The sequence below is a fragment of the Ostrinia furnacalis genome, unplaced genomic scaffold (genome assembly GCF_004193835.3).
Source record: "Ostrinia furnacalis isolate ACB-3 unplaced genomic scaffold, ASM419383v2 OfSCF0593, whole genome shotgun sequence".
NCBI classification, from domain to species: Eukaryota; Metazoa; Arthropoda; class Insecta; order Lepidoptera; family Crambidae; genus Ostrinia; species Ostrinia furnacalis.
In genome coordinates, this window is record NW_021130832.1 from 31,934 (window position 1) to 50,149 (window position 18,216).

At 36.5% G+C, this 18,216-nt stretch overlaps 1 protein-coding gene across 1 annotated transcript; it reads left to right on the forward strand.

Moving 5' to 3' along the window:
* The first annotated feature begins 2,045 nt into the window (after window positions 1-2,045).
* Window positions 2,046-9,185, forward strand: LOC114366237 (gustatory receptor for sugar taste 64f-like). Its single transcript, XM_028323040.1, has 10 exons — window positions 2,046-2,242; window positions 2,567-2,685; window positions 3,758-3,937; window positions 4,741-4,886; window positions 5,952-6,074; window positions 6,637-6,785; window positions 7,257-7,313; window positions 7,523-7,685; window positions 8,189-8,278; window positions 9,117-9,185. The coding sequence occupies exons 1-10, from the start codon at window positions 2,046-2,048 to the stop codon at window positions 9,183-9,185; spliced, it is 1,293 nt and encodes a 430-aa protein (XP_028178841.1).
* The last annotated feature ends 9,031 nt before the right edge of the window (window positions 9,186-18,216 follow it).

Sequence of the window (18,216 nt, forward strand, 5' to 3'; positions counted from 1 at the left end):
TAAAACAGCTCCCTCTCAATTGACACAAATTAATTTGTTTCGTAAGCTCGTATACAGTTAACAATTACGATATTATAACTAATGTTATAGATAGTGCCAACCTCAAGGGATTCAGGGTCACGTATTTTGACAGTGAAGATATCGCTGACGTTCGAAGTCGTTCCATTGAAAAACTGTTCTAAATTCGTATTCACAAGGGTCATTTTCCATAGAACAATTACTCGATAGGATCGCAACTCAGCGATTTGTTGTCATTGAAGTTTTGTTACGTGAATAAGGCTACTGGTCGTCGGTCCACCTTGTGGGTGGACGTCTCACGTTGCGTTTTCCGGTACGTGGCCTCCACTCCATTATTATTGTAAGATATTACTACGGCAAAAAAGTGGCTCTGAAGTAGTAATAGTAAAATGGAAAAAGTATGGTTAATTTACCTGTATATGACTGTGCCGCTGACTTTACATTCTCTGGTTAGCCTAGTAACCAAATTCAATAGCAAAGAAGCTAATGCAAACAACACTTTATTGTTTGAAGCACAGAACAAACATTGCAAAGCTAAAGAATTCCAGATGGAGAAACTTGAGGTATTTGGTATGCAGGGTTAAGGATATAACTTAACTTTAAGTTAGTCTGAAGGAATCTTACCGGGTTGAGTTGAGGAATTTGAAACTTTATGAGTTTTTCAGGAAACCCATACGTTAGCATAAAACGTTGTTATCCAAATAGAAAACTTTGAAATTCCCTTGCGTCTCGGGTAAATAAAAATGTTGAGGAGCGCTCGAATTCACGTGATTTTACTTTTTGATTTCTGTTTGTATGCTTCAAAACTAGAAGCTTAGAAAAAGTTTGCTTTGGATATTCAATATTGCATACAAGTATTCTAAATTAACAAATTGGGGTACAATTTATGCAAAAAAAAGCCGTTTTTTCCAATTTTTCTGTATGTGATATGAACAAAGAGATTTTTTTAGAATTATAGAGAATTATAGAATTATATTTTATTCTTTTCGTTGACTATTATAGTCTTACACGCACTAACTGAAGGAAGTTTCGGAAAGAAGTCATCAATGGCTGACATAAATTATGAAAAAGCTAAAGATCCAATTTTACTTTAAAATATTATGAGAGAAAGTTCTTTAGGATAGTTATGAACCACTAAGTAAATATTTGTATAAAACGTTGCTCCACTGTTTATGAAACTTCTGACTGATATTTCCCATACAACACTGGATAATACGATACGGTGTCAAGCAAACGACACCCTTTGGGTCTTGTTTATTGATACAAGTCATCCCTAAATAAACATATTAAATCCTCCCTTTTGACTTCATAGCACTCTATTATCTGCAGCATAAGGTGGATATTTCACTTTGTTTAAAATAACATATCGTTCACGATAGGAGCTGTTGGTTCAGTCCGACTTTGAAACTTGTTTGAACTGAAGTTAATGTCACCGAGCCTATACTTAGAAGAGGTGGTGACTGAATTTGTGGTGTAATATATTTTGAGTAGTAGGTTATTTTCATTTTCATAGTTTGTGAACGTGGATAAGGTAAAGTATGAGGTAATTCAAGGACAACTTACAATTTGGGGTGCGATGGTGAGACCTCTTTGTGGTGCACCCTGGGCAACGTCCGTGGTCTGTACACGTGGGCGACTAACTCTTCTGTAGACACTGTCGGATTTTAATGGGTAGGCCCCGCCTTTAGTGAGCAGGCGGGGAAAGACCCACATAACCCACTGGCCGTCCCCATCGACCAGTGGGTATGCGCAAAGCATTTCCCGACGTTAAAAATAAGGATTTACATACAATTTGTCCAAAATTTAAACAACTTCTAACACCAGCTAGTGAAAGTCCATCAAAATCAGTAAAGCTTATCAAAAAGAAAACGAAAAATAGAAACTTTTAGAATTACTACACGTGGCTACGTATCGCTTTGGCTTTTCTTACCGTTTAAGCTAAAGGACTGTAACTTTAAACACTTTAATTTACTTAAATATTGGTCTCATATTTACTTAAAATTTTATAGAGCACTAACAAAAAAGACATGAGACTCATCAAGAACCTGCGAATTCCAAAGCCAGACCTGAAATCAAAGACAATCGACCTGGAAAGAAAGCTCAACGTGACCAGACAAAACATCGGCGGTCTACATTCAGCTCTGCGACTGACTCTATTCTCTGGAAGACTGTTGGGGGTTCTGCCTTTGGTGGGGTTGATGAATGAACGGAGTGATGGGTTGAAGTAAGAACTTTTTGCTCAGTAACTAACCCTTCAAATACCAGCGAATTGAGTCAAAAATACGTATAAATCAATTGTTACCGCGTGAGCTGAGGTTAAAGTATGAAATTGCAACTGGGATATTTGCAATAAAATTCACATACACTATTAAAATTATCTCAACTATATTTTTATTTAAAAAACAACTTTTTTACGAAATATAAATGGTAGATAATAAAACAATGAAAGCTTAATAAAACTTTCGGTTTTGAAAACTGTATTTTTAGCACACAGAAGTGCCAATGCACTTTCTTTCTAAAATATTAATGTCTATTCTTTATATTTCAGATTTACACTCCGATCGTGGTATTCAATATTGTACATCATTAGTTTGTTTGGACAAATCCTTATGTCCATTATGACTTTTTATTGGCTCCTGCAGAATCGCATATCTCTTACGAATTTTAGTAAGTTGGTATTATTGACATTACGTAAAGCCTGGTCCGTGAGCACGAAGAATTTTGTCCAATGACCCCAAGCTATCCATCCTTATCGTGACAAAATTCTACGTGCTCACGGACCAGGCTTTAGTTCATTCCTTAGTACAGTCCACAGGATATAAGACTACACAATATTTTTGTTACTACATGCGTTTTTAAAGTCCATGGCCTGGTTCGGTTATGCACGATAACTGCGCGGTTTCTGGGTGGTTCCCATTGGCGAGGCACTGAGGCGGATAACCGTGCGGTTACGATTCGATGCAAATGTACGAGAACTGTCCAGTAACCGCGTGATTATCGCTGTGTCTGAACCAGGCCTATAATTATTTCGGTGTCTGTACTGTTGTATAAAAACTATAGGTCCAGCGATTAATACAGTGAGTGCAAATGGTATCGGAGCGGCACGGGAAGGGTGACATTGACATAATATTATGACGTGACTGAGTATACAGGGTGGAATTTTGTAATGCCACCTGGAGGGAAAGTACTCTTAATATTGTAGATAGAATTTTTTTCTCAAAGAAAACATTCCTTTATTTTTTAAAAGAAATAGAACTGCATTCACAGATTTCCAAAAAATTGCTTGCACACCCGGGAATCGAACCAACTAAAATCTGTTAAAAATTACACCCTGTATTTTTATTACATCGATCGTTAGGGTTAAGTATAAGGATGAAATCTCTCTAACAAACTTGAATAAACAAATATAAATCAAATGAAAGGAAAACCATGAAATCTTAAATTATTTTAATTATGTACAGAAAATTGTATGGTATGGAAGTGAATTTTAGGAAAAAATTCGAAAATCTATGAATGCAGTTCTCTTTCTTTTCAAAAATTAAGGAATGTTTTCTTTGAGTAAAATTTTCTAGTATTAAGGGTACTTTCCCTCCAGGTGGCATTACAAAATTCCACCCTGTATAAATCTGATGGAGATCTTAAGTCTCGCTGACATTTGACGTTACAAAACCATCCCGTGCTGCTTCCATTCCTCAGGCACTGACCGAGTGCTAGACTTATATTATTACTATGATTGCAGCAAACTTTCTTTTCTACTCGTCAAGTGCGATTTCGTTTCTCATACTGGCCAAGATTGGAAGGTATTGGCCGAAATTGGTCATGAAAGTGGAAGCCATAGAAGGAGAACTGCCTCCTCTTACTACAGACGTATCTAAGTATTGCACTTGCATTATGGTCTTCATTCTTGCAGCAGCTTTAGGTAAGAAGAACGTGTGTTATGATGGATAAGATTNAATAAGATTAAGATTTTACGAGTATTAGGGCTTCTTGAGTGGCGACCATGAGCCGGAAGACGTAGCGTGGGCAGGCCTCCCACTAGGCGGACCGACGATCTGGTGAGGGTCGCGGGAGGTGTCAAGATGCGAGCGGCGCAGGACCGGTCTTTGTGGAAATCCTTGGGGGAGGCCTTTGTCCAGCAGTGGACGTCCTTCGGCTGAAACGAAGGCTTCCAGCGCGCCTGAAAGAAAGGAGTCCTGGCCAATAATTTGACAGAGCGATGATATTATCAAGAAAACAGCAGTGGCTGGGTGCAAAAGGCGTTCTTTATACATTGATTAAGTGAACTGCCAAAGATTGAATTCAATTAATTCAAATAATTTCCTAGAGATTCACAGAGTGTTTCCTTGGTTAGGATAACTAGTAACACAAGAGTGTTTCATCGTTCGTTCGTTCGTTTCAGCCAAATGACGTCCACCGCTGAACAAAGGCCCCCTCCAACGTTTTCAACAATGCACGGTCCTGCGCTGCCCGCATCCAGGCTCTTCCCGCGACCTTTACTAGATCGTCGGTCCAGTAGGAGGAGGAGGCCTGCCCACGCTACGTCTTCCAGCCCGTGGTCGCCACTCGAGAACATTTCTGCCCCAACGGCCATCGTCTCTACGAGCTATGTGCCCCGCCCACGCGCAGTGTTTCATCAGATAACATTTATAAGATAAAGACTTTGGTATGATTCAAAATGCTTTATAGTGTTGAACGGTAAACCATTTCAGTGGATATTTTCAGTGGAACATCTCTTCTCAATATTCTATGGGGTGACAGTAGCCAGTGTGTGCGATCCCGACAAAGTAGCTGAGACGTTCTTTCACTATGACATGCCGTGGATTTTCACATACACATCCTACGCCTCATGGAAGGGGGTACTAGCAGAGGTAGGGGTTTAAATATTTGACATATTATACCTACATGCAATAAAAAACTTTATAAATATTTAATTTATATGACTCATGCCCAACAGACTCTATAAAAACACTGGTTTTATCAATTTTGTAACATCTACATTAGGGTGGTCTTTATTTTTCGACTTTTGAATTATCCCCGGGGCACTTTCTCATTCGATTATATACCTCTAAATATGAAATTAGCGTTTTTGTTTTTTTTTTTGGTTAAGATTTAGAAGTCGCTACCAGCTGTCAAAATATTTACAAAAGCTTTGAAGATCTTAAATCATGGTTTCATAAATGTTTTATTTAAGTGTTGATATCACATTTTACGTGCAAATGAACATCGCATAGATAGAATAGACAATCGCTTCTTGTCCCCTTCTCCCCTCAACCCCTCTTCTGTACCGACCATGGTACCGACGCGTCGAGATACTAACAAGTAAACTCTTATATCTTAAAAATAATTGATTTAAATATGTACATTGTACATAATATCTTAGTTCATATCAACAACAATAATTTTGTAATATTTTTATTTGGCTTTGGCTTTAAAAATAAATGAATCTAACAAATACAGATTTTGTTTTTACTTAAAATTCAAACCTTGGTAGCGACCCCTAAATGTCTTTTAAAAATAAAAAAAAAATAATGAAAGACTTTCATATGGTATATATTCAAATTACGTGGTGCCCCGCAAAATATAAGAAAAACATTTTTTTTCTTAGGAATAAGGACCACCCTAATCTACATATTTTATACCTTCATTATGGTTTTGCAATAAAGCACTTTATAGTAAGAACTTAGGCTGGGTTGCCTCATCTTACTTTTACTTTAACAAACGTCAAAGATCTGTCAAATTCCATACAAAACCACCGGTTATTGTTATCGTTACAATCTATTCTGATCCAATACCATCATCTAATACCAATGGTATTTGTTTTTATACTTTTTCATTTTCTATTCCGATCGGATACCATTAAATAAGGTCTCTAAGTTAAATAAACTCAGCCTTAATAGATAACACTAAAATGACTATTTTTTAATTTTCCGTAGTTATTTAACATCCAAGCTACTTTCATCTGGAGTTACAATGATTTGCTCATCATGGTCATCAGCGTCTATCTCACAGAGCATTTCAAAACGCTCAATCAATTATTTGAGAATGCAATAAAGCAGGTAATCAATAAGTATTGTATTTTTATCCGACTGCGCCAGAAGGAGGGTTATGTTTTTTATCATTTATTACTCCAACAAATGCTCATACGACAGGTCGTAGCTCCAGAGCACCATTTAACTTTAACTTGGTATTGTGACACAAAATATTATTGCTTCACCCATAAGGGTGATGCAGACCGCTACAACCGGCGGGCGATGTGGAAGTCATTGGGGGAGGCCTATGTTCAGCATAGAACGTCCTGTGACTGAAATTATGATATGGCATTGCTCTATCAAAAAGAAATAGTCGATTTTACTTTTGATTCCGAAACAATAATTTCAGTTTTGTGTTCTTTCATTTCTTCGTTAAAATATTTTAATACCATCTTCTGTAGGCCTAGGATGCGCGCCGCGATAAGTGTTTATCACGCCATTTTATCGATTTTGTCCATACATTTTAACGTCGATAAAAGTTATCACGGCGCGCATCTTAGGCCTACTGGAGTATGTTTTGTATTTCAGCGGCAAGAATAACAATGAATATTATTAAGTTTAAAATAATAAACCACTACAATAATTTCAGGGTTATTATTCATGCGACGAATTCCGGACGCAGCATTTAAAAATAATACGCTTGGTGAAGCTGATTAATGAGCGAATTGGAATCTACATAGTAATTTGCTTTGGCAGTAATTTGTATTGGATTTGCACGCAGCTGTTCTACAGTTTAAAGTGAGTAACACACATTATTAGCCTTGTATAAGTATGTATAATTCCAGCAGATGAGTGTGTAGAATAGGATCCATTATTCTCGTGGATGGCGTAAAAGGAGACCATGGAAGAAATATGCGAACAACCGTAGCTTTCCCATGAGTGTACAATAATGTCATTGTTAGTGAGTACGTCAAAAAAATCTCTATACAATCTCTATAACTATCTGTACAATCCTTCATACATTGCATGTAATTTTAGGGATTCGCTAGCGAGCACACCTAATGTAAACTCATGGTGCACACAGCACTCCCCAAATCGTCTGGTCAGCGCACAGAGCGTCAGAAGTGTCAATTTCTCCCTTTTGCATCTGGTTTTGTGAGCGATCCTCTTTTTATATATAATCTCTCTCCTTTTAATTAAAAAAAAACTTGTAATTATTATGTACAGTACTCTTACCTAAATTGTTTTCTTTGATAACTATTTTTGCAGCAAAAGTCAAACTGGACATTTCGTCGCATGCCAGTTCAAGGTCCAAAATGCCTACAAGTAAGTTATTAGATAAGTATTTTAATATTAACCTGAAACTTCATGAATTCTTAAGGGTGTATAACTTAGACCATAAGTATCGATATTCAACTGCAACAGCATCCACACAAGCCTTAGTGGTTTCCTAAATGCTGTCAAAACAAATTGTCTGTAATTTTATTTGGTAAATAAATGAAAAAAAAAAACTGTTAAAAACATTTTTTTTCCAGAACAGTCCACGGCATCGAACACACAGTGTACTTCACATACTCGTTCTCATTCTTGGTGGCTCGTACCTTACTGGTCCTGTTGTTAGCTGCCAGGGTTCATTCTGCTTCGGTTGTACCCTTGGTCCATCTGTATGAGATACCGAGTCACAAGTTTAACGTTGAGGTATGTTGCGTGGAATTTAATGTTTGTAATTTTTACTAAACTTTTTTGTTTATTTTTATTCGCTGACATTAAGAAATCTGTCGATATTTTACCTTAATAGTATGACGAGTAACTCGTCGTAACTCTGCTGAATTATTATAATAATAGGTCTAAAGGACACTTTTAAATTAGGGGCGTAAGGAAACGCTGCAGTAGCACCACTTTTTTTTAAGGGACTTGCGCTGATAGCTTGATGAGCTTAAGTAGCACCACTACTACTTTTCATACAATTTATAGAAGCGCAGTTGCAGCTCTATCGTGACTAATGTGAAGTGTAGTAGTCGCGTAGCAAGCTCGCCACAGTGGCGCCACTTCAGTGCTTCCTCACGCCTCTAATTTGAAGGCTATAACAAGCCAAATTTTCAACCCACTTCAATAAAAGGAGGAGGTTCTCAATTCGGTTGGTATTTTGTAGAGATGGGTTTTTACAAATAATAGCACAAATGTAACTGTTATTATTTCAGGTTGAAAGGTTCATAGCTCAAATCAATAATATCAAAGTGGCTCTAAGCGGCTTGGATTTCTTTTACGTAACCAAAACAATGATTTTAACTGTAAGATTATTATTTTTATACCTAATTATTACACTCTACTACTTATTTCAGTTAGAATGAAATGCTTAACGCCCGTATTCACAAACGTTACTATGAGGTCTCACAGTGCGCGTGGACGCACAGGGTGACACACGAACCAATCTACTCAATACTGTGCGCTCGATTTGCTGCTTCACTTAAGCAAGCATCCTTTGTGAATACGGGCGTAAGTCACTGAGTTGCCGCTATGTGTAATTGTAGTTACACTTATTATATAAGTATCAATGTTTTTTAGCTTGGCCTGCAATCCCCGCTTGGTCAGTCAACGCACATCACACTACATTACTACCCGTTCGAGCTAAGTTTGCCGGTCCGTGGAATGCGCGTCCCCTCCCCCAACCGCGATTAACGCAATTAGTTAGTGATTAAACGCAGTTAATGTGTCTCATTTTACGCAAATACACAATTTTTATCAATAGTAATAAATAAAAAATATTTTAAATATAGTTTGATAAAGTTATAGACGTTTCCTTTCCAGTGACGTCATATCGCCAGCAGCAAACTTAAAGCGAACGGATAGTACTTTGTTCGTCTTTATTGCAAAATAGTGCCTATTATAACTACATAAGATTCAGATACTTCATCATCATCATCATCTCAGCCATAGGACGTCCACTGCTGAACATAGGCCTCCCTCAATGCTTTCCATGTTGCCCGGTTGGTAGCGGCCTGCGTCCAGCGCTTTCCTGATACCTTTATGATGTCGTCGGTTCACCTTGTGTGTGGACGTCCCACGCTGCATTTTCCGGTACGCGACCTCAGATACATAACTCTCTAATATTAGCCTTTCTCTTTTCAGTTACTGGGCACTATCGTCACATACGAGCTGGTGTTATTGCAATTCAATAAGGATACCAAAACTAACTAAACAACTATACCTATATTAGTGGTTGATACGACTTCCTTGTGAAATACATAGTTTGAATAATTTTTCATTAATGCTTTGCTCCTAATGGTCGTTGCACTATGTCAGTAGCCTTCCTCGATTGGGTATCCAAGACAAAAACATTTTTATTTAAATAGGACGCGCTAATTTAAGGAACTACTGGTTCCTGTCCTGAGATTAGCGCGTCCAACCTATCAATCAAACAAAGAAACATTTCAATTTATAATATTAGCTAGTATAGATAGTCTAGAACCTTGTAACTACTCAATATTAAATAAAAATGAGCCATACATCGTTTCAATCTAATACGTCATTAAAAATCATACACAATTTTCGCCATAAAATCTTTTCCCCTTTTATTTCTCGCAACCTGGGGCAAGCCCGCGGAAGAACATTACTCATTTTTGTGGTCGGTTAGACTGGGAATTTGTTACATACACGGTTTTTCGGTTCGGCCCCTGAATTTACGACGTGATGTTGTGCTTTATTCGGGAATTTTCGAATAAGAACTCTTTAAGTGTTTTGCACTCTTGTATTAGGGCAACGCTTTGAGGTTTACCTGTTTAGGAGGGATCACTTACTGAAAATAGGCTGATACTTTTATACTCGTAGGTATCAGTTATTATAGCACATTCTTTTAGACATTATATTTATATAGGTACCCAACAAAGCAGTCCTTTTTAATAAGCGTAGGTAGCTTCTAACTTATGAGAGTGGTCTAATGGTATATGACCTTTTCCCTTTTTTACCGTTTCGTGGCCAAACAGTCACTAAAAGCTTTGTTTATTTTTTGTTTACGGAATTTCGAAGTAAGTTATACCTACCTAAAACTCTTTTAAACAAAAAGACATAAAAAGTGTTGATGTTTTCTTGAGTGCACAACTTGAAAAAATTTAAAGAAAATTACTTGGATTTAAAAGAACAGCAAACAATAAAATTGTAGTATACTCGTAAAGGTGTGATGACAAATGATGACATGCCAAGTCCAACTAAGGTATTAAAAAAGTTTCTAAAAACAGATACAAAACTTGTGCGCCTTGAAAAGGCACGGATTATAGTGTTTGGGAAAGACAGCAGCAGGCAGCGAATTCCAGTCTCTAGCTGTTCGCATTATAAAAGGACTACTTACTTATTATTTTAGACCTTCTAATTTATTTATGATAAAAATGATAATGATTCGAAAAAGTGACCTAGTTATGAAGCGATATGACTTGTAGTTAGTCTCGTTAAAATATACCGTCTTTATGTATAAAATAAAACACGGACAATGGTTAGCTAAGGAACCATTATCGCGTAAATGGTGTTATTGTATGGCTAATGACGGAGGACATTACAGGACATTTTTCTCATCTTATTTTATTCTTGTGGCACAGCATAATGTAATATTTCAAGGTAATGATAATAAAGAAAACTTACTATGACATATTTTTACTTCTTTTATACGAGAACATAAACTAAGAAAATGTTGATGTGGGATCCTATAATGGTTCAACCACACCTAAGCGTGCATCGCCGGCGATGGCGATCTGCACGCGTTGGTGTGGTGATGACAACGCCTGTTATTAAAATAATCATTTCAGACATAGGACGTCTAGTGCTACATATTTTATGATAGACCGCTCCCTATCAGTCGGCCGTTTGGTGTAGTGGTTCAGAAATCAGAACGGACTACTTACTATGCCAAGAGGTCACGGATTCGATTCCCGGCCGGGCAGAAATTGATGAATTTTTATTTCTGTGACGGGTCTAGGTGTTTTTTATGTATAATAAATGTATGTTTCGTTCGTTTTCAGCCAAATGACGTCCACTGCTGGACAAAGGCCTCCCCCAAGGTTTTCCACAATGAACGGTCCTGCGCTGCCCGCATCCAGGCTCTTCCCGCGACCTTCACCAGATCGTCGGTCCACCTAGTAGGAGGCCTGCCCACGCTACGTCTTCCAGCCCGNGACGGATTTCATACATTTCCTGTAACACATACACTGTTTTTCGGTTCGGCCCCTGAATTTACGACGTGATGTTGTGCTTTATTCGGGAATTTTCGAGTACCTAAGAACTCTTTAAGTGTTTTGCACTCTTGTATTGGGGCAACGCTTTGAGGTTTACCTATTTGTTTAGGAGGGATCACTTACTGAAAATAAGCTGATACTTTTATACTCGTATCAGTTATTATAGCACATTCTTTTAGACATTATATTTATAGGTTACCCAACAAAGCAGTCCTTTTTAATAAGCGTAGGTAGCTCCTAACTTATGAGAGAGGTCTAGTGGTATCTGACCTTTTCCGTTTTTTACAGTTTCGTGGCCAAACCGTCACTAAAATCTGCCATTTTGTTTATTAGTGGAACAACGGAATTTCGAAGTAAGTTATACCTACCTAAAACTCTTTTAAACAAAAAGACATAAAAAGTGTTTATGTTTTCTTAAGTGCACAACTTGAAAACATTTAAAGAAAATACTTGGATTTAAAAGAACAGCAAACAATAAAATTGTAGTATACTCGTAAAGGTGTGATGACATGCCAAGTCCAACTAAGGTATTAAAAAAGTTTCTAAAATGTGAAAACAAATACAAAACTTGTGCGCCTTGAAAAGGCACGGATTATAGTGTTTGGGAAAGACAGCAGCAGGCAGCGAATTCCAGTATCTAGCTGTTCGCATTATAAAAGGACTACTTACTTATTATTTTAGACCTTCTAATTTATTTATGATAAAAATGATAATGATTCGAAAAAGTGACCTAGTTATGAAGCGATATGACTTTTAGTCTCGTTAAAATATACCGTCTTTATGTTTGAAATAAAACACGAACAATGGTTAGCTAAGGAACCATTATCGCGTAAATGGTGATATTGTATGGCTAATGACGGAGGACATTACAGGACATTTTTCTCATCTGATTTTATTATTGTGGTACAGCATAATGTAATAATTCAAGGTAATATTGCTAAAGAAAAGTTCCTAACACATATTTCTACTTCTTGTAAATACTTAAACTAGGGCACAATAAACGTCATGAAGCGGAAAATGTCGACGTGGGATCCTAGTCTAATGATGACAACGCCAGTCATTAACATTACCATTTCAGACATAGGACGTCCAGTGCTATATAAGCCTCTCCTAATAAGCCTCTCCTAATAATTTCTCATTTCTCATCATCATCATTTAATTTTCAGCCACAGGAGGTCCATTACTGAATCTCCCCCAATGATATCCAGATTGACTTGTTGGTAGCGGTCTGCATCCAGCGCCTTCTCGCTACCTTTTTGCCCCATCTGCCATCAGTTATGCGAACTACTCGTATATCCATACCCATTGCCACTTCAGCTTGCTAATAATTTCTGAGCAAATTTTAAGAATACAATCCCCACGAATGTGTATCCCCACCTACTTCCTATAATTTATAAACCTTAGTAAGCTATTTATAAACTTCAGTTCTACTAGAACAACTCGGATCATCTAATTTAGTGACATTTTAGCTCATTATAACTCAAAAATATACTGCTAAACCAACATTCCCGTACATTTTTTTAAGCATGAACCGTCAATGAAAGTTTGCAGTTTAAACTCATTCTGTTTAGATTCCTTTGAACGATCAACAGCGCTTAATAAAGTGTCTTAAAAAGAGGAGAAAGAAGAAATGAAATAAATTTTCCTAGGGTAAGAAGGGGTTAAATGCTTTTGATCTTTTTATATTAGCCGTACTGTTAAGGTTTGCTAGCGTTTATTAAAAACAGCAAAGTATTTTATAAGTTATATGTATAGTTATTTGTTACGTTTTAAATCATTTCTGTACATAGTAACATAATAATTAAGTTTAGTTAGAGGGTATAACAGGGTTGGACTTAATCTATACGGTTCCAGCTTTTATTTCTAGTGGATTGTTATAAATAAATAGGGGCAATAATTTTTACCCAACTGTGCCAGAAGGAGAGCTATGTTTTTACAAGCTTTTTTCAGAATTTTATTTACTGTAAAGATCTACTAATCGATCATCGACCAAGTAACAAAGTTTCGACGATCAAAGTGAAAATTTTAAAGGGGGAACCCTAAAATTTCCGATCAAAAAGCAAATAAAATCTTCCAGCGTCCCGTCCCTAAATCTAGGAGCGTAAACTTTAATTATTTCCAACTTATTTTATTCAATTAACATTCAAATGTCCTGATACTGTACCAGGGATATTCTTCGCGTTTGGTTTGAAAGGTTTCAGTGAAATATACGGTCGACTATTTTGTTCTGAAACGGATGAAGACTGAAAAAAATGTAGATTGACCGACTAAAGTATTGTTTGACTAATGCTTAGTCTATTTTAAAATTCGGGTTATTTTCATAATCATTTTTTGGAGCTTTAGACGTTTTTACCATCAATCCCTAAGCTTTAAGTGACCCCTTGAAAACAAAATTCCTGTTATGTGTTAGGGTGTGATATAAGGGTCACTTAAAAATAGAGATTGATGGTGAAAACTGGCATTATTATTTTTAAAAAGCCCATAATAACTATGCAGATGAGAAAATATTTTAAGTTTCAAATTAAAAAGAAACATCATGTTTTCCCATACTTTCCCATTTCCTTAAAAATCAAAACTTTTAATTCAATTAAGTAACTCAAAAGAATACTGTGATTTTAGGTTATTTTATCTCTCTTTGAATCAAGGATGGGATGGTGATGAGTGATGACGATATTAAATTAAATTAACGTGTGTTGTCCAACTTTCCTCCCTTAAATCATCATTAAAAGTCATTTGCATAATGCTACGAAAGCAAATTTTAATATTTATGAAAGAGCTATTGGAATACATTATCCTGTCAGTAGTAGAATACTCAAATATTTCAGTGAATGATTTCAGGCTTTGGAATGGATCCGGTTCGATTTCTGAGACACTACTTGTATAATTAGATCTACTACGAGTATTTTTAGTTGACGAAGCAGTTAACCTGGTGTAGATTCTATCCGGTATTACAAACGTTAAATTGCATGAAAAAATACTACGGGTGTAATATTATTATTTTTTATTTTATTAACAGGTTTTATTTTCGGTATGCAATACCAAGGTGGAACCTTTTAGATCTGTGTCATCCGTCACGTTTAGTGAAATACCGGGGTGGTTGAATCTTGATTTGATCCATCCGCCCCGTTAAATGATATACCGGGGTGGTTGACACTTGATGTGTTCCATCCACCCCGTTGAACGCTAAGACTATGACTACCGGGGTCGTTGAAACACTTTTTCCCATCCACCCCGTTGACGGGGCAGATTTACCGGAGCCGTTGGGACTAAACCCCAAAAAGTAGTGTCAAGCCGAAGCCCAGAGGTAAAGTATCACTAGGCCTACCGAAATCACCGAATTTCGATAGTTTTCGAGTTATAGTTTTTTTTTACAACTCTAATTACATCTTACGACATTCACAGGAAAATGGGACTTTCTTCACCTAGACAACATTTCTACAATAAAACAATTCGAATGCGCATTATTCTGATGTAACTTTTTGTCATTATTTGGTGTCTTTATGCTTATCCTTCAAGGCTTCCCATATCAGTTAAGAATGCCATAAAATGGTAGGCATTTACGGCGTTCGTGACATACTGATAAACAGTTCGACAAGTAAATAGTATCTTTGAGGTTGTCCAAAACTGGACATCTTTACTGAAGTATTGTAAAAGGCTATGTCAGCTCCCCTAGATAAAGATATGAAAATCGCTTCGCTAAGGCTGGGTTGCACCATCTTACTTTAGCTTTGACAAACGTCAAAAATCTGTCAAATTCCACACAAAAACCACCGGCTATCGTCATAGTCATGGTCAAAGTTAGGTGGTGCAACTCAGCCTAAAACTTTTTTAGCTCCGTAAAGCGATTATCTTGCGAAATTGAAACTAGGTATTACAAATCTTTTAAGGTGGGTCTGTGCTAGACAAACCGAGCACGAGTTAAGCGGAAGCCGAGCTGCTCTACTCGTGGTGTGTGGACGTACGACGAGCCTGTAACTCACTATTTCTCCTATACGAGATACAAATCCCTTGGTATTCGTCAAAAAACGGACACCGACAATAGGCGGAGCACAGTTTGACGCTCGTTCGAGGCTCGCAACTCGGTCCACACTCCACGAATTTTGGCTCAGCACATGCTTTGCTCGTACTGGAACTTTTACTTTCCCTAGGGCCTAGCTAGGGGGACTGAGTCAGAACAGGTTACTATAAAAACGTGGGTATATTGCAAACATTGAAGTAATATTACTACGTAGTACATTATAACTCAATGGTTGCAAAAAGACCTGACAATATTTTATCGAATAGGTATACAGGTGTAGCTTTTACTCGCCAAACTTAAGATCCATGAACCCAAAGTGACTGTAGTCTCATAAAAATGAACTTGAATTATCTCAGACGATAACGTAACGGGAAGCGTAAAATAAACAGAACCTCCACATGACCGTAATATTTCGTTTTCACTCGAAAACAAATTGTCATATACTTACTTATTTGACTATCTTTTGAGTTGTTTTTGTGAGTTATTTCATTTGAAATAAAGGAGACAGGTAGGAAGTAGATACTAGAGTTGTAAAAACTACTGTTATGGTGTAAGAAAAAATTATACCTACCATCATAGGAGTATCAGTAAGTGACTACCTTCTTTTAAACATTTTTGAAACGATTTCAATAAAATATTGTAAGGCTTGAGTTACTAAAACATATTTTTGTCATGATAGACATGGCTTTACTTTAAAAGAAAAGAAAATTAAATATTTAAAAAATAATTCTTAACCCTACAACAACAGTCGGAGAGTTTCAAATCAGTACTCGTAAGTTACATTCTTTTCTTTTTGGTATTGGAATTACCTGTCTCAAACTGTGGGTAATAAATTACAGAAGACCGAGTGAATCCAGCTGTCTAGTCGAGTGCTTTAAAACTGTTTTAAATGCTAAATAGCTTCTGGATTTTATTCGAATAATTTTAGTTTAGGATGTCGCGTACGGGTAATTTCGTTTTAGGTAGGTACAATGAAGTATAAAAAGATTTATCAGCAAAATATTCATAAAAGTAACGGTTAACTTAACTTTAACGAAATATTTTTTAACCAATTTAAATAAAAGACAAAGGACAATGACCAAAAGTGGTCCAAATGTCCACCACCAATGAGACCTATATTGGCTTATAGTCCATTAAATAGAGATTAACTTTTAGTATGGGACGAAAAAGAAATAAGCTGTCAGTAAAAAGTTATGACTGTTTGAAAAAATTTAATAGTTTACGCGCTAATCTCAGGAACTACTGGTCCGCTTGGAAAAAATCTTTTTGTTTTGGATAGCCTATTTATCAAGGATGGTTTTAAGATAACATCACCCAATAACCAGTAAAGACAAATGTTGTAAAAATGGGAAACATTATTCTAACAATTCTCACGCGTACAAAGTCGTAGGCACAGCTAGTATAATATTTAATAAAGTTCATCTATAACCCCGCGCCACATGCGACATGATAAAACATGCGTAGGTTAGTCCAAAATGTGCAATGGATAGAATTATATCAAGAACATTTTTCGGATGAAAAGGTAAAAAACAGACTTTTCATTCAGTCATAACTTTTTACTGACAGCATATTTTTGATTGAGGTTTGGTTATAATGAATCAGTATTTAGTAGACTATTTTAGGGTTTAGACTATCATAGGTCTCGTTAGTGGTGGACATTTGGACCACACTCCATACATTTTTGGTCATTTTCCTTTTGGATTACCTACCTAGATGATTGATTGATGATTCACTCACCTGATGGAAAAAGATGAATCAAGCCGAATGTAAAACTGTTTTGGAAAGTGTAAAAGAGCTACATAAAAGTGTAATTGCAAATCAAATTATGCATTTCAGCATACTAGGATAGCCTCATATTTTTGTATAAGTCGTATTCTTTGATCAAGACCTGCAAAAATACTGAATAAGAACCAAATGACTCAGCAGCGATGTGGGATGAAGATAGATGTACAGACGTGGCAAAAAGTTAATGGGAAACTGACACTTTAGTCGGGGTTTTGTTCACAGTTTTACGAATTTCGCTGTGAATTTATTTAATTTACTTTGTTTTGACATGGACTTAAATTACTAAGGTATTTGAACTTCAAAGAATCGATTCTTCTAACAACTGCCTTCTTTCTCTGTTATCCGAAAGATATTGCATCTTAGGCTTAATTACACCACCTTATTTTAACCGTAAATAGTCACGGTTATGGTTATGGTTATAGAACTATAACCGGTGTTTTTGTTTGAAGTTTGACTGACTTGACGTTTGCTAAAGTTAAAGTAAGATAGTGCAACCCAGTCTTAGCTTTAACCTTTTGCCAATTCAAAATTTTTATTTCAATATCGTACGAGACAACTGCATGGGACATTGTTAATTTGTTAACCCGTCATCCGTGCATGAACGAAAAAAGTGATTGTACGTACAATAATTACGATTAAAGGAACCAGACAAAAACAATGCATGTGCAATCTTCTCAAATTAGAGGACCTTCAAAAAAGCGCACCAGACAGAATATTGCGCCGCATTTAAGGGGTTAATACAATATTAGCCTCATCAACCGCTGCTTCTAAAAGAAAATGAAATTGTAACACTTGCAAAAATACTTTCGAAAGGTGATTGCACATTGTAGCAGTCGCTTGTAACAGAACAGAATTTTATTTGTTTGGATGCTAACTAAAATTAAGCATAATTTTGATATTTTGTTTATAGGTAACATAATTATGTTGGTATAAACAAAATATTTTGAATTTCATGAAGGTTTTTATACCTAACAAATAATAGCCTTCGTCACCGTGGGCCAGCGCATATTATGCTGAGTGGGGTCCCGTTGCAGTGGCAGTCTTGTTGGTGAACGGGTGGCACTGCTCAGTTTACTCCTTTTTTTTCTTCTTCCATTATTATGTGCCACTGTTATGTCTATGTAATTGCCTGTATTTGTGTGATGTCCATGGTAATAAATGTATCTTTCTTTGTTTCTTTTTTTCTTTCTTTCCTAATATAATG